General features: G+C 44.8%; 3 protein-coding genes across 7 annotated transcripts; all 3 read left to right on the forward strand.

The window, feature by feature from the left end:
- Positions 1 to 187: 187 nt before the first annotated feature.
- LOC140545979 (serine/arginine-rich splicing factor 7-like) lies at positions 188 to 6,659 on the forward strand. 3 transcript variants are annotated; one of them, XM_072669075.1, is made up of 8 exons: positions 188 to 354; positions 1,173 to 1,411; positions 1,551 to 1,727; positions 2,104 to 2,184; positions 2,359 to 2,397; positions 2,513 to 2,557; positions 2,650 to 2,736; positions 6,091 to 6,659. In XM_072669075.1, exons 2-8 carry the CDS (start codon positions 1,185 to 1,187, stop codon positions 6,158 to 6,160), a joined length of 726 nt encoding a protein of 241 aa, XP_072525176.1. In that variant the 5' UTR covers positions 188 to 354; positions 1,173 to 1,184; the 3' UTR covers positions 6,161 to 6,659. The 3 variants fall into 3 exon arrangements, with proteins under 3 accessions (XP_072525176.1, XP_072525177.1, XP_072525178.1); XM_072669076.1 differs by lacking the exon at positions 6,091 to 6,659 and adding an exon at positions 3,514 to 3,602; XM_072669077.1 differs by lacking the exon at positions 6,091 to 6,659 and adding an exon at positions 3,392 to 3,495.
- On the forward strand, positions 3,894 to 16,204 carry hnrnpl2 (heterogeneous nuclear ribonucleoprotein L2). Of its 3 annotated transcripts, none has more exons than XM_072669071.1 (15): positions 3,894 to 3,920; positions 7,462 to 7,720; positions 9,064 to 9,182; positions 9,275 to 9,512; positions 9,621 to 9,706; positions 10,209 to 10,305; positions 10,458 to 10,530; positions 13,204 to 13,236; positions 13,646 to 13,714; positions 13,917 to 14,170; positions 14,257 to 14,378; positions 14,492 to 14,693; positions 15,111 to 15,168; positions 15,395 to 15,502; positions 15,766 to 16,204. In XM_072669071.1, the coding sequence occupies exons 2-15, from the start codon at positions 7,634 to 7,636 to the stop codon at positions 15,822 to 15,824; spliced, it is 1,605 nt and encodes a 534-aa protein (XP_072525172.1). In that variant the 5' UTR covers positions 3,894 to 3,920; positions 7,462 to 7,633; the 3' UTR covers positions 15,825 to 16,204. The 3 variants fall into 3 exon arrangements, with proteins under 3 accessions (XP_072525172.1, XP_072525173.1, XP_072525174.1); XM_072669072.1 differs by having other exon boundaries at positions 7,462 to 7,714; XM_072669073.1 differs by lacking the exons at positions 13,204 to 13,236; positions 13,646 to 13,714.
- Positions 16,205 to 18,608: 2,404 nt separating this feature from the next.
- Positions 18,609 to 24,555, forward strand: ech1 (enoyl CoA hydratase 1, peroxisomal). The gene is made up of 10 exons (XM_072669074.1): positions 18,609 to 19,038; positions 20,253 to 20,418; positions 20,627 to 20,715; positions 21,151 to 21,281; positions 21,617 to 21,665; positions 21,770 to 21,834; positions 22,243 to 22,313; positions 22,399 to 22,470; positions 22,751 to 22,901; positions 23,357 to 24,555. Exons 1-10 carry the CDS (start codon positions 19,005 to 19,007, stop codon positions 23,459 to 23,461), a joined length of 933 nt encoding a protein of 310 aa, XP_072525175.1. The 5' UTR covers positions 18,609 to 19,004; the 3' UTR covers positions 23,462 to 24,555.
- Positions 24,556 to 24,695: the final 140 nt, after the last annotated feature.

A 24,695-nucleotide genomic window follows, 5' to 3' on the forward strand; every position in this document is an offset into this window, starting at 1 on the left:
TACATCCTCTATAACAAAAACAACATTTTTAATGGATTTAGTCCCTTTTATTCATTTATTTTACCCTTTTCTTTTTGGTACCCCGTAACGTGTTTTATGGGATTTGTGGATTTGAAGACTAAATAAAGAGGAAAAAACAAGAAAACCCAAACATATCCGGGCTGGCGGCGCTTCCGGCTGCGGGTGTCTGGTGTTCCTCCTTCGGGGCTCCGGAGAGAGACGCTAACGCCCGCGCCTTTGTGTCTGATGTCGCTTAATTAATTTAGAAACAGTGTAATTATATAATACAAGTTTATCCAGAGTGCTCTGCTTAATGCTGCTTTAGGACACTGGATGTAATAATTAGATAAAGAGGTGAGGTTTGTTGTTGTTATTCCCGTCTTAGTCGGGTAGCGCTTATTAGCAGCTGAGCTAGTGCTAGCTCATCAAACTGCGCCTCTCAGCAGCCCAGCAGCTCATAACATAATCATACAGTTAATAACACACTTAAACTGTGCAACATTAACCTTTATTATGGGGTTGTAATGAGACAGGTGGAGCTCGAGCTCTTTCCGGTTCTAGGTGCTCTGTGTCAGCAGCCTGCTGCGTCTGCATGTCTAGAACCTCATTTACATGCGTTCTAGTGGAACTGCAGTACCACCAATACTGAGAAATAGGACTTCTGGGAGGCTACATTGTTTCCCTTTTGTACGTAGAGGCAGGTTAATAACTTCAGTATGTGGAATATATCCAATTCCATAATTCAGCCATTAACCTGAAAACCTACTGTCAGAAAGTAGCTAAATGTTGGGGACAATGTTTATACTTATTAATAATGGTAACGTTACTCATCTAGTGTCTGTCATGCATTGAATGCAGTAAAGTACAACAGTGTAAATAAGAATAAGCGAATAGAACTTAGATCAAATGAAAAGAACCCCCAAATAACAGTAAAAGCAAAAAGATAAAACTTAACAACTTAATGAAAGACAACCCAACCCAATTAATATGAAACTCAAAACACTAAATAAAGATATTAAATAAATAATATAAAACATTTTTTTCCAGCTGTTTATCAAGCTGGTGATAATCAGTAAGGTTTTCTGTGTTGACAGTAGTGTTAGTATTAGATTCTGACAGTAACTTTAAATCACTGAATTGGAGATCTGAATGCTTCATCCATCTTTTTGCAGATAAGGTGAGGGATGTCCTATTACTCCTCATCGTCTCGCGGGTCCTCCCGCAACATAGAATGCAAAGTGTACGTTGGAGATTTGGGCAGTGGCGCTGCTAAAGGTGAACTGGAGAGAGCTTTCAGCTACTACGGCCCTCTACGCAGCGTCTGGGTGGCGAGAAACCCACCTGGCTTCGCCTTTGTGGAATATGAAGATGCCCGGGATGCAGAGGATGCTGTGAAAGGAATGGATGGAAAGTAGGTGTATATATATCATTAAGTGCTTATAAATCCTGATAAATCTTGTTTTTTGTTTCTAAATGATTATAAAAGCTGTGTCACCAGCGGACAGAGACATTGAGGTTTGCGTCACATCTGTTTTTCATGTTCTTTTCAGGGTTCTCTGTGGATCTCGGATTCGCGTCGAGCTGTCCACCGGTATGTCCCGGAAAAGCCGATACGGTCGACCCAGTCGCCGCCAGTTTGACCCAAATGATCGCTGTTACCAGTGTGGAGACAGGGGCCACTACGCTTATGACTGTTATCGCTTCAGCAAAAGGGGACGTCGTAGCAGGTAAAAGTAAAAAATTAAACTTGTTACTTACTGTTACGCTGTCATAGTCTTAATATACTGACAGTCAAAAGATGCAGCATGCAAATGTGATGTAATCACTGATACACACAAATCTAACAAATCTGACTAACAGAAAGGGCGACTAGGAGAGTCAGTCATTATTTGTTGCTTTTCCTCTGGTCTTTTTCCACTACCACACAGGTTGTCATACTTTAAGATTTTTAAATGGCTGGAATTAATCTTACTTATCTTAATATTACTTCCCACACATTCTTCACCACTGTGAGGACTGTCCGATCCTGAGAAGTTCTCAATAGTATTTAAATCTGGTGACAGAGGTGCTTTGGCTGTTTTAAAAGTGTTGTTTCTCTTGTAGGTCCCGTTCTCGATCTCGATCCAGGTCTAGGTCCAGGGGCCGACGCAATCGTTCGCGCTCCCGAAGCCGCAGCAATGACCGGTTGGAAATTTCATCATTATTTTCAAGCTGATTAGTATCTAATAATCTCATAATGTGATTATGCAAGACGCTAAACCATGGCAAGAGGCTACTATTCCGACACATGAGCAGAATATTACCTTTTTACAAGTTGTTTTTGTAAATAAAGATTTATTTGTCTTCTGTGTTTTGCAGGAGGTACCGTTCTCCATCTTATTCTAAACGCAAGAGCAGGTGAGCTGTTGTAAACTCCTGCTAGATACCCGTAGCAGTTTCCAGTTGTTCATAGCTTAGAACAAACATGTAAAGTTATACACTTGCCTTTTCCCTTTTGAAACCCTAACCCTAGGTCTGGTACTCCAGCCCGCTCAAAGTCCAGGACTCCTGTTCGGAGGTGAGGCGTCAGTCCGGAATCGTTATTACATTGTTTGCTCATACAGGACCAGCCTTTACTCAAGAAGGCCATTTGCTCTTGTTTCCTTTCAGTCGCTCTCGATCTCGCTCTCGCTCCAGATCTGCCTCGCGCTCGCGCTCTCGCTCCAGGTCCCGCTCACCCAACCCTAAAAGGGACAGGTAATTTTTTTTGGTCTCCAACAACATTATATTATAATATCTGCTAGTTTGTTACTTGTCATTTTTCTGCTCAATTATTTTATTGTTTAAAAGCATGTTTCTAATGAATAAATGATGTGGATTAGAATGTATTGTAGGCCGTCTACATTTCTATCACATATTGAGAAAGTCACTTAGCTCTTAAATAAATAAATAAATGTGACCTTTCACAGCTAGCTCAGATGAACCGGCTGCTTTTAGTCAGAAAACAGTATCTTCTGTTTAGTTGAGATTAGTCCGCCATACATGCACACAGTTTTCCCTGGAAACCCGCTTACACCTGAGGTAAGCCAGTCTTTTAGCCTGACAACGGAGACCCTTTGACGGAGATGGATGGACCGAGCAGGTGCAGGGAAGGCGGAGAATTTAGAGGTTAGGGATTTTTGACACACTCCAAAAACAAGCCCAGCCCATTCCCACTGTATGAAGTGCCTGAAATGTCCCTTTCTTGGAGATGACTTGTCCAGGCCATGCTTAGGTTCAGAGCTAACTCGCACACACATACACCTCACAAGCCTAGATTCCAAGAGCCAGTATTTTGTATAAGGCCAAGGGCGTTAAGGGGAGGGACGTGTGATAAAACTTGGGGAATCTTCTCTTCTCTCTTCTCCCTCAGATTCAGCCTCATGTTGGTTAGCTACAGAGGGTGACCGAGATCGCAAATCTCCAAAAAAAAAAAATGTCATGATCAGACACCGGTGACCAATTGCTGCAGGCTGTTCTTGTTTTTCTCTAAAGAGTGTGGGAGTCGACGGCTCAAGCACTGACCAGGCCTTGCCATGTTAAACGTCCTCCAGGAGGGTGACAAAAGAGCTTACCTGAGATCAGCCTCCGCCACGGTGATTTAGAGATCGTCCGACGCACAATTCTGACGAGACACCTCCTGCGCGTACACAAACAGTTGTTCCACCCACCCCACTCCTATCCCGAACCTATGCACTACTACTACTACTACTGCAGACCAGAATGCCCCCCTTCCCTCCAAAGCTCCGCCTTCTTGCTTAGCTTCTGAGAAGGGTTGTGAGAGAGAGAGAGAGAGAGGAGAGAGCTGGCGAGAGATCAGACTTCAAGACCCTCCGAGTGTGTCTTCGAGTTCTAGCATCCGTCGCTTCTCTGTATGTTGTTTCCGCCACTGTCTCCTAAAGGTAACCAAAACCCAAGAGTTAATGTCCTTCTTGCTATGAGCCCTGGTTTCTAGTAAAACCCAGAATCTTTTGTAAACTGTTGCTTAATACTGAGTGTGTGCAGAGCATGCACTGATTAACACCGCTGTGAGTGACTGAGTGAGCAGTGAGAAAGACCTCCGCTTCAACATTGTTTTTAACAAGCTCTTGTTGACTCCGCTCATAATTCCACCTCCTATTGGCTAAGACGAGTACAGGTCACCATACAGGCAGACAGTTTACCCTACTAGCCTCCAGCTCACACTGTAGGTTCACCAGTCTTTTAGCCTGACAGCACAGACTGACCGCCTCCAACAGAGACTTCCCCCTTTTCTTAATCTCATCGGTTCAGTGAATAAAACCCTGATTGATAACTGAGCCCAAACTGAGTTGATTAGCCAAGACGTGTTTGACCTCTGACCTCGTCTTGCTATGTTTGGATGTGTACAGTGTGATCTTACTGTAGGGTTAATCAGGAGAGTACATACAGGGCCTAAATTGTATATCATTTATTTATTGTCATGTGCTCAGCAGGAACAATCGGTTCCACTGTACAATTTAATTCTTACTTTGCAGTTCCTCCATTTACCCACATAGTCTTATAAGTATCACTAAATAAAGGGAGAAACACAATAGGTATAATAGTTAGAGTAATTGAATATTTTAATTACTATCAGTGATACCCAACCCGAAAGTATTTAAACTGGATCGGGTGTCGGAGATCTGTATGGGGACCTCTGTATTTATTTGGTAATTGGGTGAACAGATGGACGGCAGCTAGCAGTCTGCATTCTAAACCTGAAGCTTAAACCACGAAAGCAGTGAGGCTCAAAGTTCAGAAGCTCAGACACTGTACTGAGGCTAGCGTAGCTGAGGTGAGTGTCCCCTCCTGTCTACGCCTGTCTACTGTGACCTGCGAGTGTGACCTGTGTAATCTAGGTGCTGTTCCATTCTAAATAGTGGGTTGAAGTCGGCAAGAGCCTGTAAACCCAAATAAAAGCAATATTGAGCTGGAGGTGGTGTGTCTGCATGTGAATGTGAAGAGCACATGCAGGTGTGTGTGTGTGTGTGTGTGTTTATCTTGTCTAACCCAGGTTTATAGGGCTTCTCTGGGTTTTTCTCAGCTGAAGGAGGAATTCCAGCTACAGTAATGTATGGGTGTCCTCCTGGTGCTATTGTTAAAGAAGAGAGAATGAGGAAAGATCTCAGGCTAGATGGATCATACGAGAGCAGTGCTCTTGGGTTCTGAACTGGTAATATCTGCAGATCTCCAGATGAAGCACTTTTGATGCTCAGTCAACAGCAGCCTGCACTCTGAGACTTGCTTGAAGCAAGTCCTCACCTTAATTCTATGGTTTTAAGTAATGTGCTCTCAGCTCCCTCCCTGTTCTTTAATTCTGTAGCTTAAAGGGTTGGGGACATTTCTTAAAGGGCCCACATCCCGCATTTGTCTTGTATCTATTTCTATACTTATAAATGTAGTTTTATAGACTAAAGGCACTCATTATTATTATTATTATTATTATTATTATGACCATCTTCCTCAGAATTAAACAGGCTGTCACTGTGCTGTTAAGACTGATACATAAATGATCGTAGTTCTGATTGGCTGCTGTAAGCTGAATAGGTAAATGTATTTAGACGTGTGTCTTTTTGTGGCATCACAGAAACAGCGAATTCCGAACATATATAAGTCCATATAACACTTTTATTTCAATAAAGGAAAAATGAGTTTTTCACCTTGATTGTACATTTTTTTACTGTTCGTGCTGTTACTATTGATTATATTAATAATCAGCTAATTGGCAGAATCTACTGAAGTTACAAAACTAAACATATATAAACACCTTGTGGCACAAATATAAGTGTTTATACATCAAACATGTTCTTTATTGTGGAAATAAGATTTTAAATATTCAGACGGTCAGTAATCGCTGCTGCTCGATGGTCGTTTTTCAACAGAATAATCCCTATTCAGCCCTATTCACACTACTCTTTAGATATGTATCCTCTGTTGACCCCAAGCACTGACCCTGTGAAAGATTTGATGAGGTGAGAACAGGGGCAGAGCTGCGATAGGTTCTTTAATGGCTGTGGCTTTGTGTCGAAATACACATTCTCTGCATTGACTCCCTCGTTCTGTCTGTTCCAGCCGTTCCAGGTCCCCCAGCCAGAAAAACAGCCCAGCCCCAGACGAAGAGCAACTGGAGAAGAACCCCTAACTCAAATCACTTTCCTTCCTTACTTGCTTTTCTCTGATCTAGTTTTCTTCCCCACGTGACGCTCTACCTTGAGTTTGTTGAGCTTTCGTTTTTGGTCGCTTCTGTTTAATGAGGTTTTTGTTTATTCCAACATCTTTACACAGACTGAAAATAATAGTTAGATTTTTGCTCTTATACGTGTTTGTATTTTTATTTCTTACATAAGTAATTGGAAAGAAAAGATAGATGGTCTAAAAGGGCTGTTGTTATTATTATTATTATTATTGTTGTTGTTGTTGTTTTCCCCTGTCTTATCCCCGGGTTGGTGTGTAGATGTACACTGGAAATGAAGAAGAAATTAATAAAGAGTTCATAGCATGATGTGAAGGATCTCTGTAAACTGGAAATGTGTCATGTTGCTTCATCAAAACATCACATCACCACATCCTGATGTGACGAACAAATTGGCAGTTAAAGATAAATAATATTGATGGATGTAAATAAATAGATGTTTTTACAATGTCCCAATCGTGAACCATAATACTGTACTAATATAATATGTTAATGTTTCTTATTAAATGTTGCCAGATGTTTAAATTACAATCAGGTTAAAATTCAGTTTATCTTAGTGAATCTAAATAAACTCTATTGCTGCTACAGAAGATCACAGTGAGGGTATGCAGCGTTCCACTGAATTCATCATTTTATAAGTTGATGCACTGTTGGTCTACTCAGTTAATTCTAAACTGGCTGACTGTCTGTGACACAGACGCAACAAGCCAAATAACTGTTCAGTCACAGAAAATAAAGTGATATGATAAAAATTAACAGTGTAGAACCGAAAGATGTGAAAGGTTTAACATTATTTTGTGTGTTCAGTTTGTTTTAGCACAGAAAAAAAACTTTTTCTCTCTCTATTTTCTTATTCATGCAATTATTTTTTTTAATGTAATGTATTGTATATTATTATTCTTTTAATTAATAAATTGAATTCAATAACATTATACCAATACAGGGTTTTAGATATGTGCATGAGTATGTGCTGTAGGCCAGAAGGTGGAGGTGGGAGTGTAAACTGTAACTGTAGTTATTATACTAATAAATAAATAGTAAACATTAGTGTGAACTATTTGCAGCTTAGATATATACGTACATTAGACCTCTATATGATTTATAATTATTTATATAATATCACACAGATGTTGCAGAAACTCAAAGCCTACTATAAAATCCGAGCTATGATATATTCGACTTTAAAGAGAACTTTTAAAAGAATTTTATTTTATTTTTATTTATTTTGTATTTCTGTTCTTGTGTTCAAGGGAAAAAAGGATTTCCATTACCCAATCACGATGCAGTGACCGACGTTGTGCTTTTGCTATTGGTTGTCTGTGTGGGCCGTGTCCTCCAATGGAAGGCCGCGGGGGGCGGGCACACACGGGCTTGTATTCTCCTCCATTTTCATTTGCTGAGTGGAGAAGCTAACGGGACAACATGGCGACGCAGGCGGCCCGGTACTACAGCGAGGGAGGCAGGGCGACGAAGCGCCAAAAAACGGACAACGACGGAGGAATGGCGAGTGTAAGGGGCCGTGAGTGGCCGGGGGAATGCTTCGGGTCCACGCAGTGTCTGTGCTGCCTTTATTCTCTTGCTGTTTGTCTGTTAGGGCTGAAACCGCGGCGGATAGCTCCCCTGCTAGCAGAGAGGGCAGGTCCCGGTCCAGAAAGTAACGATCCGCTCCGGCTCTTTGTTCCAGCTGCGTGGATGGCTGGACCGCGGCAGGGCCGGGACGAAATCGCGGAGCGGCTTTGTACCCTCTGGGTGTGGATCTGCTGGCTCTGCTGGGCTCGGTTGGACTCTTTGTTTCGTTGCGCTGAGATTGAGCCCGGGCTCGGCTCTGACTGAGCCCCACTGCGCCCGGACCTGCACACACCCGCCGCCGCCGACCGGCTGACCGAGCGGGCGAGTGCGGCTCTGCGGGCTGGTCGGGGGGCTGGTCGGGGGGCTGGTCGGGGGGCTGAATTGGGGGATGAATGGGGGGCGCTAGCGGGTTAGCATGGAAGCCGCGCCGTTTCAGCAGCAGGCCCGGCTCGGGTCCTCTGACCTCCTCCTGCCCGAAAGGAGTCTGAACTGGACGCAGATCCGCAGGATTAGAGGGTCAACAGCCTTAGGAGTCTTAAATGCGCGGGTTTTATATTAGATTGTGTTTTAAGAAAATAACAGAGATTCAGTCATTTCCTCTGTTTAGTAACGACATGCTCCCTAACAGTGTTCCGATCCAATACACTCGGCCCGCTGGCTGGCTGGCTGGCTGGCTCCCTCGGCCCAAAAATCCCCCCAGTGTAGCCCTCGCCCCCCCAGTGTAGTGATCTGTTCCCTGACTGCAGTAAGCGGGTTTCCTCAGATCTTTAGGGCAGTATGTTCTGTTAATACATCTGTTCACTTATTTATTATTAGATTAAAATGCTGTTCTCTGCACTGAGAGACTGCTGTAGTAAATGTAAATATATGCAGAGATTAAAGTCTGTAAATATCATTTTTGTACCCCAGTGTTTAGGAGCTCTGTGTGTGGGTCTGACTGGGCAGAATTTAGACATTCGTTTTCTTAGTTAGTTTAAATGAGCTCCCAGTGCAGTGTAAGTTTGGGTTCTGTTTATTATGTATTATGTTATTATAGTTTGGGTTTATTGGCACCTCTTACCTTTTTAAGGAGGTTTTGTAGCACAGTATGAATTCATTCAGATCAGCTGTAAAACGTACTGAAGTTGTTTCCACTTTATTTGGGATCATTAGTGTCCGTCTCAGCGCTGTTACAGCCGCTCTCCTCAGACCGAGCTAAAGGCCAGAAGATAACAGTCGACTCTTTTCGGGGTTTTGAAAGTTGGGGTTTCTTCCTAATTGTAATCTGATTCCCTGTTTTGCAGGAGGGATATGACGACCCTCACAAACCTCTCCCGTCCCTCGTGGTCCATGTAAGGGGGCTGGTGGATGGGGTTCTGGAGGCAGATCTTGTGGAAGCCCTGCAGGAGTTTGGAACCATTAGGTAGGGTTTCTTTTTCACCAGCTGCTGCTTTTAGTGTTTTGTTTGGTTTTTAGTGTTTTATTCTGAGGGAATGGGTTTCTGTGTCTCTGCAGTTATGTAGTGCTGATGCCCAAAAAGCGCCAGGCCCTGGTGGAGTACGAGGACATGAGTGGTTCGTGCAACGCGGTGACCTACGCCAACGACAACCAGATCTACATCGCTGGAAACCCTGCGTTTGTGAACTACTCCACCAGCCAGAAGATCTCCCGGCCCGGCGATCCCGACGACTCTCGCAGTGTTAATAATGTCCTGCTTTTCACAATCATGAACCCGATCTATCCCATCACCACGGTAAAGCCCACTAGCACTTCGTAGTGCTCTCAGATCTGTAATTCGTTTCCTAACGATCTGCTGGTTCTTCAGGGGTGTGGATATTCATTATTTCTCGTTATCCCGCAGGATGTGCTCTATACCATTTGCAACAACTGTGGGCCGGTACAGAGAATCGTCATCTTCAGGAAAAATGGTGTCCAGGCCATGGTAGAATATCCTTTACTGCTTCTGATGGAGCTGTGAATCAGCTTGTGTGGAGCAAGTGCTTAATACTGTGCTGCTGCACATCCAGCTCAGGAAAGTCTGTATGGAAAGGACATGTTTTAAAGAAATGGTTTTTTTGTCTATCAAATGTGTCTCGATTGGAAAAACTACCCCTGGGGTAAATGTAAATTAAGACAAAAGTATTCCTTTAATTTTTTAAAGAATACTAAATTTTAATGGAAAGCTGTATTCAGTTTGATCCTGGTATATAATTTCCTGTTTCAGAGAGATGTGTTAAAACATTTTGCTTTTTTAGTAGTGGAAGTTATTTCAGGTTTTAATTTAGAGCAGTTTGTATTAATGTCAGTTTTAAGTTTGTTTAGGTCATATTCAAACCCATTAAAGCAGCATAATTTGATTCGGGAACGTCTAACCTTGAATAACAGAAGGGTGGTTGCTGTTGTTTGTCTGTGTTGAAGACATTATTTCTTTTTCCTTAATTATTCTTACGTTTGATTCAGTCCAGAGTGCCCAAAGGGCCAAGGCCTCTCTAAACGGCGCTGATATATACTCAGGCTGTTGCACGCTCAAAATTGAGTATGCTAAGGTAAGTGAGCGTCTGTGTTATTTTGACCCAGCTGTTTTGTGACTGGTGCAGATGATAAGAATCAGCTGAGAGAATGAAAGTGAATGTGCTGTGAGCGTAGTAATGTCGTTCACCTGCTGCAGGTTGTAATGGTCCTTGTTTTTCTTTGTTAGCCGACGCGCCTCAATGTTTTCAAGAATGATCAGGACACATGGGACTACACAAATCCAAACCTCAGCAGCCAAGGTAAAGTGGCCACTCCTCTTCTATTCTGACACTACTCAGCACCCTTACTGCCACTGTGGGGAACAGATAAGCGGGTGGGACTGGGCCATGTTAAACCGACATTCAGGAGCAGCGTCACTTCACTGACCCGTGCCTTCCCTACAGAGAGTCGGCGCTCCGGCTCTGTAGAGGAGGCAGAGGGCTGGTATTGACGTTGTTAATGAATTGTTCTCGGCTTGTGAAACTCGTAAGAACGAGGGCAACCATCAGCACAACACTGCGGCTGTAGGCATGTCTTGGCCACAACTGTGCAGATCTCAGTTTTTATTTACTATTTATTTATTTTTTATGAGCACAGCTGAAGGAAGCTCGCCGTAGAACTGCAAACTTTAGATGAGCACCGTTGCTGCTTTAACGGCCGTGTGCATTATCCTAATTTGAGCTGATTGACTTTTGAGAACACTTAGTGAAGCACAGTGTGCAGTAGTATGACTTCCTTTGTTTGAAAGATTGGGAGGTTTGAATGTACCCCAGGTCCCCATCCCCGTTATGGTGGTGGCATTGCATATCCTTTGTGGTAAGGCACCCGAACGCTGCAGTGTTGAGAATTTGCCTCTGACACAGCCCTACTCAGAACAAGCTCCCGTTCTCAACAAATCAGTGATGTGAGGAGCAACTGGACCACTGGGTATGTGTCCTTAAGGGAGGAACAGAAGTTCTGCTCCACAAGTTAATGTACGACTTCTCCGGCCATTTTTCATTGCCTTTTATTATTATTTATTTATTTTTGAGCACAGTGTTGTGCGCTATGTGTTTGTCCTGTCCTGATATTCAGACTACCCATGGATTCTCAAGATTTAAAATTAAAGGTGCTGGAGGAATGGCTTATGATGGGCCATTTTGGAAGGTATTGCCTTCCCGTAAGCGTTATGATGCCTGCTCATGGCCAGTTGCTCCTCAGCATCTATGTCCTACACTTTATCATCCAAACCCAAAGCACAGAAACTGCCTCAACATCAGCTTCTACAACAGAACACACCTGGACACTGGAGAGCACTTCATACTTGCACTGAAGACATTTCAGTTTCAACATAACTGCCTACAGCACATTACCAGTCAGCCATCATTGGTCCTACACCTACAAGAGCAAGGAAAACACCTACCCCGCCCTCAGTGAAAGCAGGCTCAGTAGTGAGACGACATTTTGACACTCCATACGAGACACATCTGTCCATACAACACTCTGTCCATGCACGCATCTTCCTACTGAACCAGCACTGCCCTACAGCCACGAAGACGCGCTCCCCAGGTTTCTAACTAGTTGTGCCTCGTATTTGTGCTCCAAGAACAAGACACACTCTACTATGACACCGCACCACCACCTCACTGCTGACAGAGGAGGCTCTTCAGAGGGGAAAACACGATATTGACAGAAAAGACAAGTTACAGTGCATTCACACCAAACAGATGACGTCCACAGACACACTGCAGTTGCTCCAGAAAACAAACTGCCGCCTTTGAACCCTACATGTGTTTGGGTGTACCTATTTTTTTGCTTTCTGTCCCTCTTCCTTACAATCTCCTCGTGCTGATGAACACAAACATTCACACGCCATGTAGAAAACCTCGAAGGTTCCACCTTACTGACTCAGACTTATCGCCCTGATCACTGGAAGGGATCCACCAGTCCACCAGTGACGAGGAAGACATGCCAAACACACTGACACGCAGGCAGACAACACGCCAACTTTTCAACTCACCCCCTCCGTGCTGACGTACGTTACGGAGTATAGCCTGCTTGCCCCTTCACCCCACCTTTACTGATCTTATCCAACATAACCTACTCCCTCTGTAGGCTGCCCTACATCTCCTTAAACATTCTGCCACTCTCAATGTGTGACTTCATTTTTTTTTTCTTTATATTTTGGTCTTATGACTACCTTCTGTAATGCCTTCCAATATGATGCAGGTTTGGCATTGTCTCTAGTGGGAACTGTCTGAAATGTGCAAAAAGCCAACATTGCAGCCTGCGCGTGATGAGAAGGAAAATGTGTTCAAATGAAAGTGTGGAGCGCACAAGGACTGCACTGGGACTTTAATCTTGGACAAAGAGGATGGCCAGAAGCGGCTGTGGAACTGAACTGAGTGGGGAGGAAAATGGAGAAATGTGTAAATGTGGCGTGGCAGCGACGAAGAGGTGTGTGCGTCGCCCCCGTGGCTTATTTACATCTCGCGCTACCTGCCTCACCCTCTGCCCCCCTACTTGAGTTTCGGCTGTAAGTAACCCCAAGCTTATGTTGTCTTGGAGTGATGCTCTCATTTGGTTTTGTTTCAAGAGGTTCTGTGACCAAAAAAATGTGTTCTGACTAACTTGCTTTTGTTCCCCTTCCAAAGAGTGAGTACTCCTCCAGCGGACTCATCAGTCTCCTGTTGTTCTGCAGTGTGGAGTTGTTTTCAGTAATGCTATGTTGAACAGAGGCAGATTTAATTCATGCTTTCTAGAAAACCCTTTGTTTGTTTGTTTGTTTATTTTAAGTTAAGCTACTTGCTGTGCTTTTGTGGCCATTCAGAGCGAACATGTGATCCTCGACCATGCAGCACATTTTCAGCAGTAGCCCTGTCCTTGTCTTGCGTTAAAACGAATGCACAGAAAATAGCTTGAGATTGATGTTTGCAATATGTGTACCTGAACAGGTGCAGACGCTGATGGCAATGGGGGCGATCAAGGTGTGTGCATCAGGCTTTTTCTCTCTTTACTGTTTTCCCCTGTAAATCCACCCTCTGCTAGATAACCGAGTCACAGTCGGCCGGCCTTGTTCTTTTGGTGGGTTTGTGAAGTTAGTTGCTGCACGCTAGTGGGGTCTGCAGACCTAGGGTTGGTGCACGTTTCCCTAAAGCCCATCATGTTTGTATTTTATCTCCACCAAATGGAGGAAGTATGGGTTTTCTCCCCCTGTCCCTTTTGCTGCCCCCCCCCCCCCCCAAAGCGCACTTAATTGAATGTCAGGCTATAAACAGAGTAGATTCCTATTTTGCTGCTTCTCAGCAAATTCATTTTCCACACTTTCTTTCTTTTTCTCTCTCTGTATTGTTCTTTTCCTTTCTTGGCCCCTCCCTTCCCTCTCTTGCCTCTCAGATATGAATACCAACCCAAACAAGCGTCAGAGGCAGCCGGCTCTGCTGGGAGACCACCCTCCAGAGTACGGTAAGGCTTGTGGCGGACACCTTCTAACACCAACACATTCGGTCGGGTTGAGAAAATGGGGAGTGACTGGTTGTTAAATTGGGTGCTTAGATCCACAGTGGCAGCAAGGCGGTGCTGTGTTGAGTCACTCAGAACTAAAGTGAAATCGGAGATGTGCAGCTTTTTCACTGACCGATGTCTGTCTTTCCTTCTTTTGGTCCAGGTGGTTACCATGGATACCAGGACGATAGTTACGGTGGCTACGAGGGGCGCCGTATGGGTCCGTCCATGGGTGGCCCACGCCGGGGCGGAGGAAGTCAGCGTTATGGGGGTCAGTATGGTGCCCCTCCTCCACCTCCAGGGGAGTACAGCGCCCACGCCGAATCCCCAGTTATGATGGTCTATGGGCTGGAGCCCTCCAAAATAAATGCTGACCGGGTCTTCAACATCTTCTGCCTCTATGGCAATGTAGAGAGGGTAAGCAGGCCAGACTCAAATGGATGCTTTTGCAACACATGCGGGCTGTATAAAACTGAAGAGCTGACGTACTCGTGACATTTCAGGTGAAGTTTATGAAGAGCAAGCCAGGTGCTGCGATGGTGGAAATGGGCGATTGCTACGCAGTAGATCGGGCAATTTGCCATCTAAACAACCATTTCCTGTTCAACCAGAAACTGAATGTGTGGTAAGTCTTCTCATATGAGCTGCTTCTCATAAATATATATCCTTCATTAAACAGTTTAGTGTGTGTGTGTGTGTGAGTGCACACGGTAATGGAAAGTGTCCTGTGCTTCCCAGTGTGTCCAAGCAGCAAGCCATCATGCCAGGCCAGTCGTACGAGCTGGAGGACGGAACCAGCAGCTTCAAAGACTTCCACGGCAGTCGGAACAACCGCTTCACCTCCCCGGAGCAGGCAGCCAAGAACCGCATCCAGCATCCCAGCAATGTGCTGCACTTCTTCAATGCTGCCCCAGAGGCCTCAGTGGAGATCTTCTCTGAGGTCAGCCAACTGTGCCGCTTAAAAGAGCAGCGGTAGTAGATGGGGTTGGGTGTCATCCGTCAGTGTTTTTTTTTTTTTTTTTTTTTTTTTTTTTTTTTTTTTTTTTTTTTTTTTTATGAATCAAGAGCTGGTGCCCTAATTCAGCTAGAAACCATTCTTTTTTGCACACAGGCACAAATTAGGCTGCACAGTTTTCAGTTTAAGCGCACATCTTTGAATTACATGCTGTAGGACTGTTCCCTCACCTCAGCTTGGCCAGTAAAGCAGGGCGTTTCTGCAGCCACAAATACAAACAATGCAGAAGTCTTTAAGAAAAGCTTGTAGTGGAACGCACAGCTGCCATGCTGTTTGAGGTCTGAAAATGAGGTCATTAGGTCGTTTGAATGAATTGATTGATTCTGTTTTTGCTGATTGCAGATCTGTGAGGAACTTGGTGTGAAGAGCCCATCTAATGTAAAACTCTTTGCAGCTAAAGGTGGGTAATGGATCATTTAATGACCTTTCTAAACCCTAATCTCTTCTAGGGTCTGGTTGAGGAAGTAACCATTTGGTTTACATGGTTTGGTCTGATAGTGGTGAAATGTAAAATTAAGTTGTTTTAGATTGTAGATTAAAAGGTGATAAATTCTGGCTTGTGAAGACCTCAAGAAAATAGTTGAATGGTTTGAGTTGGCTCTAAATTCAACTCCTTGCCTTTTCAGGTGGGGCCTCATCAGAGAGAAGCTCGTCAGGTCTGCTTGAGTGGGAGTCTGTTAACGATGCCATGGAGGCTCTTGCTATGATGAACCATTACCAGATGAAGAACCCTAGTAAGTAATAGATAACTGCTCTAGACAGAAGCTGGTAGTTAATTACTTATATTTACTCAAATATTAAACCATTCTGCTGTTCATGTACTTTAGCCTAATTCTATTGATTTTATTTATTTTATTTTTTTAAATGGAGTCAAGCAGACAGACGTGGGATCTGTTTGAGAGGGTTTTAGGTTTATAGGAGTGTTTGTGTGGTCTGTAGTTTTAAATGTCTGTGGTCAGATTTCATGCCCTAACTCTTTCTCCTTCACCTGTTCTAGATGGTCCGTACCCTTACACGCTGAAGCTGTGCTTCTCCACTGCGCAGCATGCAAACTGAGGCTAGTCATCACGGAGCTCCAGCATTCCCTCTTACCGCCACAACTCCACTGTCCCCTGCTATGTTTATCGTCCTGAATAGGTCCTCCATACGAGCGTATGTGTGCAGCCCTGTTAAACAAGTCTTTCTATTGAGTGAGCCACAGCACACGCTGCGAGAGTGAATCAGACAAAACTGTCAAATTATTGTTTTTATAGAGGAGGAGAAAGGTGAAATGCTTTTGTACCAGTATTTTTTTCTGTTAATGTATTTTGTTTTTTATTGCTTTCCATTATTGACTGTTAGCTGTGTGCTCAGCACCTCACTTTTGGAAGTGTCATCCTGTAAAGGCGACTACGTTTTTCTCCAATTGTAAAATAAAATTAAATAGTGATAATGGACTGATGTTGTCGTGATTATTTTTTTATTCAGGAAAGACTGTTTTTAGCACCATTGCAATGAATCTGATCATCTGTTTTTGTACTTGCCTTGTTTGAGTGGTCAGAAGCGTCTTCAGGTTAAGCTGCGTTGCTGATGAAATGACACCAGTATTCAGATGAAACTGTAAACTGAAATTAAACAGTGAGGAGTAGAGGTCTGTTTCAGGAGCTGTGTAATGCACTACATTGGGGTGAAGGGGTGGTTCAGGTTCCCCTAGTAACCTAAAGAGGGAAATTATATGTTGTGTTTTGCAAGTGAATAAAAAGGGAACAGTAAAAATAGTAAAGACACTGAAGGCCACAGATATTACTTTTAGGCTAAAATTGAAATAGTTCAAATGTCTGCTTGAGCGTTTATTAGATGTGTTTGGTTTTTTTTTTTTAAGTCTCATGGTTGTGAACACTTGTGGACGTGTTTTGTCCAAATATCATTTATTCAACAGGTATTTAAATTAAAGCACATTGAGCACAAGGCTTTAGCAAAAGATAAGAATGCTTATTAAGTTCAGGGGTTTTTTTTTTAGGAGACACTTCTTCACATACAACTGGTTTGTGCCATAAAATTCAACCTTTTTTATATTCCATGTTTTTTTTAGGAATTAAAAGCCCACACAGAAGATTATAAAAAGAGTATTTTGTGTCTGATGCATGTAATTGGGTCAGTGTGGGACAGTGTGGGTCAGTGGGGGTGAGTGTGGGACAGTGTGGGTCAGTGTGGGTGAGTGTGGGTCAGTGTGGGACAGTGTGGGTCAGTGTGGGTCAGTGTGGGTGAGTGTGGGACAGTGTGGGTGAGTGTGGGACAGTGTGGGTGAGTGTGGGTCAGTGTGGGTGAGTGTGGGACAGTGTCGGACAGTGTGGGTGAGTGTGGGACAGTGTGGGTGAGTGTGGGACAGTGTCGGACAGTGTGGGTGAGTGTGGGACAGTGTGGGTGAGTGTGGGACAGTGTGGGACAGTGTGGGTCAGTGTGGGTCAGTGTGGGTGAGTGTGGGACAGTATCGGACAGTGTGGGTCAGTGTGGGACAGTGTGGGTGAGTGTGGGACAGTGTGGGTCAGTGTGGGTCAGTGTGGGACAGTGTGGGTGAGTGTGGGACAGTGTGGGTGAGTGTGGGTGAGTGTGGGACAGTGTGGGTCAGTGTGGGACAGTGTGGGTCAGTGTGGGACAGTGTGGGTGAGTGTGGGACAGTGTGGGACAGTGTGGGTGAGTGTGGGTGAGTGTGGGTCAGTGTGGGTGAGTGTGGGACAGTGTGGGACAGTGTGGGTGAGTGTGGGACAGTGTGGGTCAGTGTGGGACAGTGTCGGACAGTGTGGGTGAGTGTGGGACAGTGTGGGTCAGTGTGGGACAGTGTGGGTGAGTGTGGGACAGTGTGGGACAGTGTGGGTCAGTGTGGGTCAGTGTGGGTGAGTGTGGGACAGTATCGGACAGTGTGGGTCAGTGTGGGACAGTGTGGGTGAGTGTGGGACAGTGTGGGTCAGTGTGGGTCAGTGTGGGACAGTGTGGGTGAGTGTGGGACAGTGTGGGTGAGTGTGGGTGAGTGTGGGACAGTGTGGGTCAGTGTGGGACAGTGTGGGTGAGTGTGGGACAGTGTGGGACAGTGTGGGTGAGTGTGGGTGAGTGTGGGTCAGTGTGGGTGAGTGTGGGACAGTGTGGGACAGTGTGGGTGAGTGTGGGTGAGTGTGGGTCAGTGTGGGTGAGTGTGGGACAGTGTGGGACAGTGTGGGTGAGTGTGGGACAGTGTGGGTCAGTGTGGGACAGTGTCGGACAGTGTGGGTGAGTGTGGGACAGTGTGGGTCAGTGTGGGACAGTGTGGGTGAGTGTGGGACAGTGTGGGACAGTGTGGGTCAGTGTGGGTGAGTGTGGGACAGTATCGGACAGTGTGGGACAGTATCGGACAGTGTGGGTGAGTGTGGGACAGTGTGGGACAGTGTGGGTGAGTGTGGGACAGTGTGGGACAGTGTGGGTCAGTGTGGGTGAGTGTGGGACAGTATCGGACAGTGTGGGACAGTGTGGGTCAGTGTCGGACAGTGTGGGTGAGTGTGGGACAGTGTGGGTCAGTGTGGGACAGTGTGGGACAGTGTGGGTCAGTGTGGGTCAGTGTGGGACAGTATCGGACAGTGTGGGTCAGTGTGGGACAGTGTGGGTCAGTGTGGGACAGTGTCGGACAGTGTGGGTGAGTGTGGGACAGTGTGGGTCAGTGTGGGACAGTGTGGGACAGTGTCGGCTGTATGAGCAGGAGGGACTCAGAAACAGATGTCTGGACCCCTGCGATCGCCGCCTGCCGCTGTACTGCCTCCTAGCGGCGAGAGCAGGTCACTGAAAGCTACCCGCCTCTACTTTTCAACATTTATCCGTTTTTCCTACGTAAACAAACCTGTATCTGCTCGCTGTAGTCCGCAGTGATGAGGAATTAGTGAGACTTCACCTCTGAACAGGTTCAAACTCGCTGAAGAAAGAAGTCGAAAGTGCGAATGTGAAACCGCGGTGAGCTACTCCAGCCTTTTTGGACCTTCTCAGACACCGTACCTGCAGGAGGGGGCATGGCGATCTGATTTTTCTCTCTTTAAGGAGAAGCTTCTCCTCAGCAGACTCTGGAGACCTCTCCACCTCCCTGCTGTGGTTTAGGGTCAGAGTCTTCCTTCTGCTGCAGATCTGATAGAGAACTGACCGCAGATCAGACCCCCCCCCTCCTCCTCCTCCTCCTCCTCCTCCTCCTCCTCCAGTCTGACCTCCAGCCTGAGACTGAGCCACCGGACAGAGTGCAGAATGAGCTCCATGATCAGATCTGCTGTGTTTGGAAGTAAGTAAGGAGGCTGTGCTGCTTCTCTCAGCTCGGCTTCAGCTCCTGTATTCCTCCTCCACCTGAGCTCCTCCACCTGAGCTCCTCCACCTGAAGATCTTCATGCTGCTCCTGCTGGAGGAGCAGAGCTGAGAGCTGAGCTCCTCTCCTCCTCCTTCAGGAGCTGCTTTCTAGAAGAGCTCAGACTCCAGCCCTGCAGCTTCTCCACTGTGGAGCTTTTAGATCGGACTGGGTTCTTTGGCTCCTCACTGCTCAGACCTGCCCGTCACCTCAGCTGACCCTGCTCTGTAGGAGTCATGTGGGATCTCTAGAAGCTGGTCTGATGTACTGAGCGTGTTCAGCAGCTGTTATATGAGGGGTTTATTGTGAATTTCTACAAACGCACTGATGAAGTAAGGCTGTGTGCATCTGCTGGAGGAAGTGGGTGAGAGGTCAGAGGCTGGGCTACAGCTACAGGTCAGCTGTAAAAGTCAGAGATCTGCAGGTCTGGATGAATCAGGATATGAAGTCAATAATCATACAGAGATCAGAGAAGATTCATTAGCTGTCTAAAAGTTTATAAACAATCCGAAGGTCTTCTCTGTCCTACTGCAGAGCCGTTAACTGGGGTTACTGATCATATTGATATTAATGATAATAGAGGAGAGCTGAAACTATGGTTAATAATTCATTTTCATAATTTCATTATTATTATTTCATAACTGCTAACCATGTTTCTTAAAGCTGCTCTCCTTAGTTTGGCACAGGGGCGCCATATTCCCTCTGCTCGGATTTTGTCCAGTTGTGTGTTCCTGTGTAAATATATATTTTTTCATGAGTCCAAATTCCCTGCAGCGCTCCTGTCTGGGTGTCGTTCAGCCTGCCATGCTGTTCTTCTTGTTGGCAGATATTCAACATGAGACTTGATGTACATTCATTTCTAACAGCTGCAGATATGTTTGGTGCCACTGTGCATTTTTTAATTTCCTAATCTGCAACCCAGCCAGTCGAACACAAGCGCGTGCATGACGAAAACCTTTATGTTGAAGTTTAGGCTTCAGGCATTGGGCCGGCACTGTTGTCCAGGGCAGCTCCTGTTCCACCGGTAGGAGAATGTGGAGTTAGGAGTGTTAAGCGCAGTTTCACCATCAGGGCTTTTCTTGTGTTTGATCCATAGTTTTCAGGGTTGAATGAGCAGCTGGAATAGTAATATTATGGATGTATTGATTGATCAGGCAGGGGACTGTGGCGTCCTGCGCTGACTGCTGTTAGAGCCATGTCTGCCTCAGGACCCACCCCACCTTTCACCACCCTGTCGGTCAGCAAGCCAGCCACTCATGTGACCCACGTGGAGCTGCACCGCCCTGAGAAACGCAACGCCATGAACAAGGCCTTCTGGAGGTATGCAGTTCTGTCACTCTCCCAAAAAAGTCAAAGTTCATGGAGATAAATCTGACCTGAGCTGAGTGGTGTAGAAATATCCCTGTATGAAAAGGTTTGCAGTAATAAAGTTAATGACTGTATCCCCCAGGACGAGGGAGGGGGGAGTGGACGGGCCTGTACTCCTCTTTCAGGCAGAGCTGCTTTAATATGGCTTTTCTTTCTGCAGTGAAATGGTTGATTGCTTTAACCAGATCGCAGTGGACCCAGAATGCCGTGTGGTGGTCCTCTCAGGTGCTGGGAAGATTTTCACAGCAGGTAAAGTCATTCCCAGCCCCTCTCCTCCTGAACATCCTTCTCCTTCATTACTCCATCCACTTTCTGTAGTCTGTCAGTTCCACTGGCAGCAGAACAGCCCCAGAGTATGATGCTACCCCCACCATGTTTAACAGCTGGTACAGTATTCCTGGGGTTGAATGCCTCACCTTTACTCCTCCAAACAGAGCTCTGGTCACTGTAGCCAAACAACCCTGTACCTTGTTGGGTTTTAGGATGCTCCTGACCATTCAAACTAATTTCCTGAAGCTCTGTTTGGGGCAGATTTTGATGCAGTCCATCACTGAAAGTTGTCTCCTGTATTTTTTCCTGTTTTAACTGATTTATTTGGGAAATGTTTGCATCTTTATGAGTTCGGGTTAAAGCTCGTGAGTGTGTGTCTGAGGTTCTGTGGAGTGATGCAAACCCTGTGATTAGGGATTGACCTTATGGACATGGCTAGTGACATCATTCAGCCTCAAGAAGAAGAAGACGACGCCGCCAGGACGTCATGGCAGCTTCGGCGCATCATCACCAAATACCAGGAAACGTTCTCCGTCATTGAAAAGGTTCCCTCATCACATTAGTACTGATATTACACATTATTTAACATATCAGCTAAAACAGAGCTGTGTGTTTTTTTTACAGCATTAATAAATGTTTAATAAATGTTTTATTTATTTTTATTATTTTTATTTTCTTTCACATTTTTTAATGTTTATGTTTAATCTTATGTAAATGCAGTTGTGATGTTTTATGTTTTATTACAGAATCTTATAAGAGAGAATTATTGATTTATTTATGAATAATTATTTTTGTTTCTGTCTCTATTATAAGTTATTAATAATGATACAGAATTGGTGGATCATGTGCCTCGTCACAAATCTGTGATGTTTCTGTGCAGTGTCCGAAGCCGGTGGTGGTGGCGGTGCATGGGGCGTGTATCGGAGGAGGTCAGTTTGGGTTCGTTGTTTTGTGCAAATGTTAATGCACTGATTTTTTTTTTTATTAATTTTATTAATTTGTGTGTGTGTGTGTGTGTGTGTTGCTCTGGCAGGGGTGGACCTGATCACAGCCTGTGATATCCGTCTCTGTACGCAGGACGCTTGGTTTCAGGTGAAGGTATGATGAAAACCTCACTTTACAGTTTTCTGTCTCTAATGAAACACTAATTTTCCACCCATCAAATTAGAAATATTCATTAAAATGTATATTGGGGTATCTCTGCATTATAATGAAATATATGCTCTAAATGCAGTTTATTTGGATGTCAGATAAATGAATTACTTTTTTGGCTTTTCCAAAATAAAAATGAATCCAACATTTGCTCTGTTTGTGAGGAATTCATATTAAAAGTCATGTTAAATGTGTGTTGTTAAGAGTTTTAGTCTGGAGAAATAGAACACTAGTCTTGAGAACAGTTTGAGAGTGTCCACAATTTTATCTCTATTCAGTATTGCTGCTGTGTGAATAAATGTGTATATAAATGAAGAACACCTGCATCCTAAATCACTGCTGTGATCTGTTTAGGAGGTGGACATCGGTTTGGCAGCAGATGTAGGAACTCTGCAGCGTCTTCCTAAAGTGATCGGCAGCCGTAGGTCAGGGTCTTCCTCCGCAGTCTAACCTGAGTAAATCACATAGTGCAGCTGACCAACCTCTCCTTGTCCTCTGTCTCTCTTTCAGCTTGGTGAATGAATTGGCCCTGACTGCGAGAAAAATGCTCTCTGATGAAGCGATGAGTTCTGGGCTGGTCAGGTGTGTTGCTGCTACTGTGTGTTGTGCTGTTTATTAGCTGCTGGAATACGTACACAGGTAAACACATGCAGGACAGTGCAGGACTAAAGGGATGGAGGCCAGTGTCTCTCTTCATACTTTAATAAAGTCAAACAGTTGCAGTTTGATAAGACTGGGTATCGAACCCACAACCCTGTCATCAATAACCTGTGGCTCTAACTGCTAAGCCATCGCTGTCCCTAAAGAGCCGTGGACCTCTGGGTTATGGGCTCATTTGTTGCTCGTTGCTTCTTTCCTGCAGTCGTGTGTTTCCTGATAAAGAGACTCTGTTGGCGGCAGCGATGGAGATGGCAGGAGAGATCGCAGGCCGGAGTCCTGTTGCTGTCCAAGGAACCAAAATCAACCTGATCTACTCCAGAGACCACAGTGTGACCGAGGGTCTGGACTATATGGTAGGTTCAGAGAGGGAGACAGGAACTCAGATTAAGTTCATTACTGCTCGGAATATTAAACTCATTACGTTTATTGGTTCTAATAAAGGGTTTCATGGCCATTCTAAACGTATGCATTGCAGATACACTCCTCAGTCTCTCCTGAGGGTCTGTCCTGCATCTGCGAGACTGAGGCATCACTAGGCTCCTCGTGTGCATGCATTCAGGCTTTGCAGAAGGTTCAGTCCTTATGTTAACATTCTTATTAAACACAATGAACGTATTCAGGTCCTCCAAACTTCAGAAGCTCCGAACAAGGAAACCTCCACCATCACGCAGTGTGAGCTCAGACACACCCAGATTCTCCTCTCCGCTCCTTTGCAGAGCTCTGAGGGATTCTGTTCTGCTGCAGAGTTCTGTGCGCTCTCCCCAGTTCAGCTGACTGAGGCTCCTTCTCTCCGTCTCCTTCTCTCCAGGCTGTGTGGAACATGAGCATGCTGCAGACTAAAGACCTCATCAAGTCCGCCCAGGCAGCCCTGGAGAAGAAAAGTCCTAAAGACGTTCCCTTCTCCAAACTGTGAGTGGAGAGGACGCACACTGAGGGAGAAGATCCAGCTCAGACGGTTTCTCCAGTTCTTCATTATTCTGTTAAACTCTCTTTATTCATCAGAAAGGGTTTGCATTGACCTTTATAGCATTCTATCCAAAACTACTTAAGTGCGCCGCTTGCCTTAATGTAATAAATAATTCAGCTTGATGTGATTGTTGCACTAAGTGCTGTTTTTGCTGTTAAATCAGAGTTTTCTGCATTAAATGCATTTAGTTTGAATCTTAAGGTTCTGTATCGTTCGTCTCCTGTGTGAATTAACGCTCGGTTGATGGATCAGTTGGCTGATGATATCTGCTGATGGACGACCTGCAGTTTTATTGATATTGCAGTAAATATTGAAGGCACTATAATCTCCCACAATGCACTGGTAAATTATAGTAAGCATCGTAGCTCACTACATCAGCTGAATGTGGACCAGAATGCATTACAAGTCTCATATTCCTGAGCCGATGGCGTTTGCTCATATAATCCAGTGATGGTTACGAGCCACTGAACTCCGGCCCTGAATTTCCCATATTCTCCTCTGTAGTTCCTTAATGGCAGGCTGATGTCTCCAAGCGACTTAAGGATTAAGGTTATTTCATGAACGGTGCTGAATTAGTAAAATCTGATTCGTCATGCGCTGCTTGATGATGATGATGATGATGATGATGAGCTAAATGGTCCTTTCCTAAATAGTGCAACACTAATGAGGGAGTGGGGATCTCTTTCAGTCACAGACAGAGTTTAAAAATCTAGGATACGTTATTAACTACAACAGAAATGCAGAGCATGCATACCCAGTAAACTTCAGCACACCTATTTTTATATAAAATTTTATATTAAACATATAAAAACTGCAAAACTAACTTTTAGCAAGAAAATAAAACAAAATGAGAGAGAAGAAATGCCTGGTAGTTTGTAGTAACCGTGGAAATAAAACCATCAATAAACAATAATCACCAGTAAAGCACTGTTACAGTGTTTCCATCAGTCTGACTCCAGTGTAATTCTGGCTGACCAACTGAAATCCTGCTCTGCTTCATGTTTGTGAATAAATCATATGCAATAAAATTTGATACCATAGCATCAGTATCCTCTGATTATTGGGCGTCCTGGTTTCAGGTTTTCATTTTTAGCTGATTCTTCTGTTTAATGAAGATCTGCACAGGGAAGCTCTGTTGGCTATAAATAGGACTCAGACTGCAGCACTCAGACATGCTGAC

The sequence above is a fragment of the Salminus brasiliensis genome, chromosome 23, assembly GCF_030463535.1.
Source record: "Salminus brasiliensis chromosome 23, fSalBra1.hap2, whole genome shotgun sequence".
Classification (NCBI taxonomy): Eukaryota; Metazoa; Chordata; class Actinopteri; order Characiformes; family Bryconidae; genus Salminus; species Salminus brasiliensis.

What these genes read in the sequence shown, in the direction of transcription:
- LOC140545979 (XM_072669075.1), top strand. Translation starts at nt 1,185, where the DNA reads ATGTCCTATTACTCCTCATCGTCTCGCGGGTCCTCCCGCAACATAGAA. An exon ending in AAAAGGGGACGTCGTAGCAG is followed by an intron (nt 1,728 to 2,103) that starts GTAAAAGTAAAA and finishes TTTCTCTTGTAG; the next exon opens with GTCCCGTTCTCGATCTCGAT. An exon ending in TCCAGGACTCCTGTTCGGAG is followed by an intron (nt 2,558 to 2,649) that starts GTGAGGCGTCAG and finishes GTTTCCTTTCAG; the next exon opens with TCGCTCTCGATCTCGCTCTC.
- hnrnpl2 (XM_072669071.1), top strand. Translation starts at nt 7,634, where the DNA reads ATGGCGACGCAGGCGGCCCGGTACTACAGCGAGGGAGGCAGGGCGACG. An exon ending in CAGGAGTTTGGAACCATTAG is followed by an intron (nt 9,183 to 9,274) that starts GTAGGGTTTCTT and finishes GTGTCTCTGCAG; the next exon opens with TTATGTAGTGCTGATGCCCA. An exon ending in CAGTGGAGATCTTCTCTGAG is followed by an intron (nt 14,694 to 15,110) that starts GTCAGCCAACTG and finishes TGCTGATTGCAG; the next exon opens with ATCTGTGAGGAACTTGGTGT.
- ech1 (XM_072669074.1), top strand. Translation starts at nt 19,005, where the DNA reads ATGAGCTCCATGATCAGATCTGCTGTGTTTGGAA. An exon ending in ATGAACAAGGCCTTCTGGAG is followed by an intron (nt 20,419 to 20,626) that starts GTATGCAGTTCT and finishes TTCTTTCTGCAG; the next exon opens with TGAAATGGTTGATTGCTTTA. An exon ending in TGGGAAGATTTTCACAGCAG is followed by an intron (nt 20,716 to 21,150) that starts GTAAAGTCATTC and finishes CCCTGTGATTAG; the next exon opens with GGATTGACCTTATGGACATG.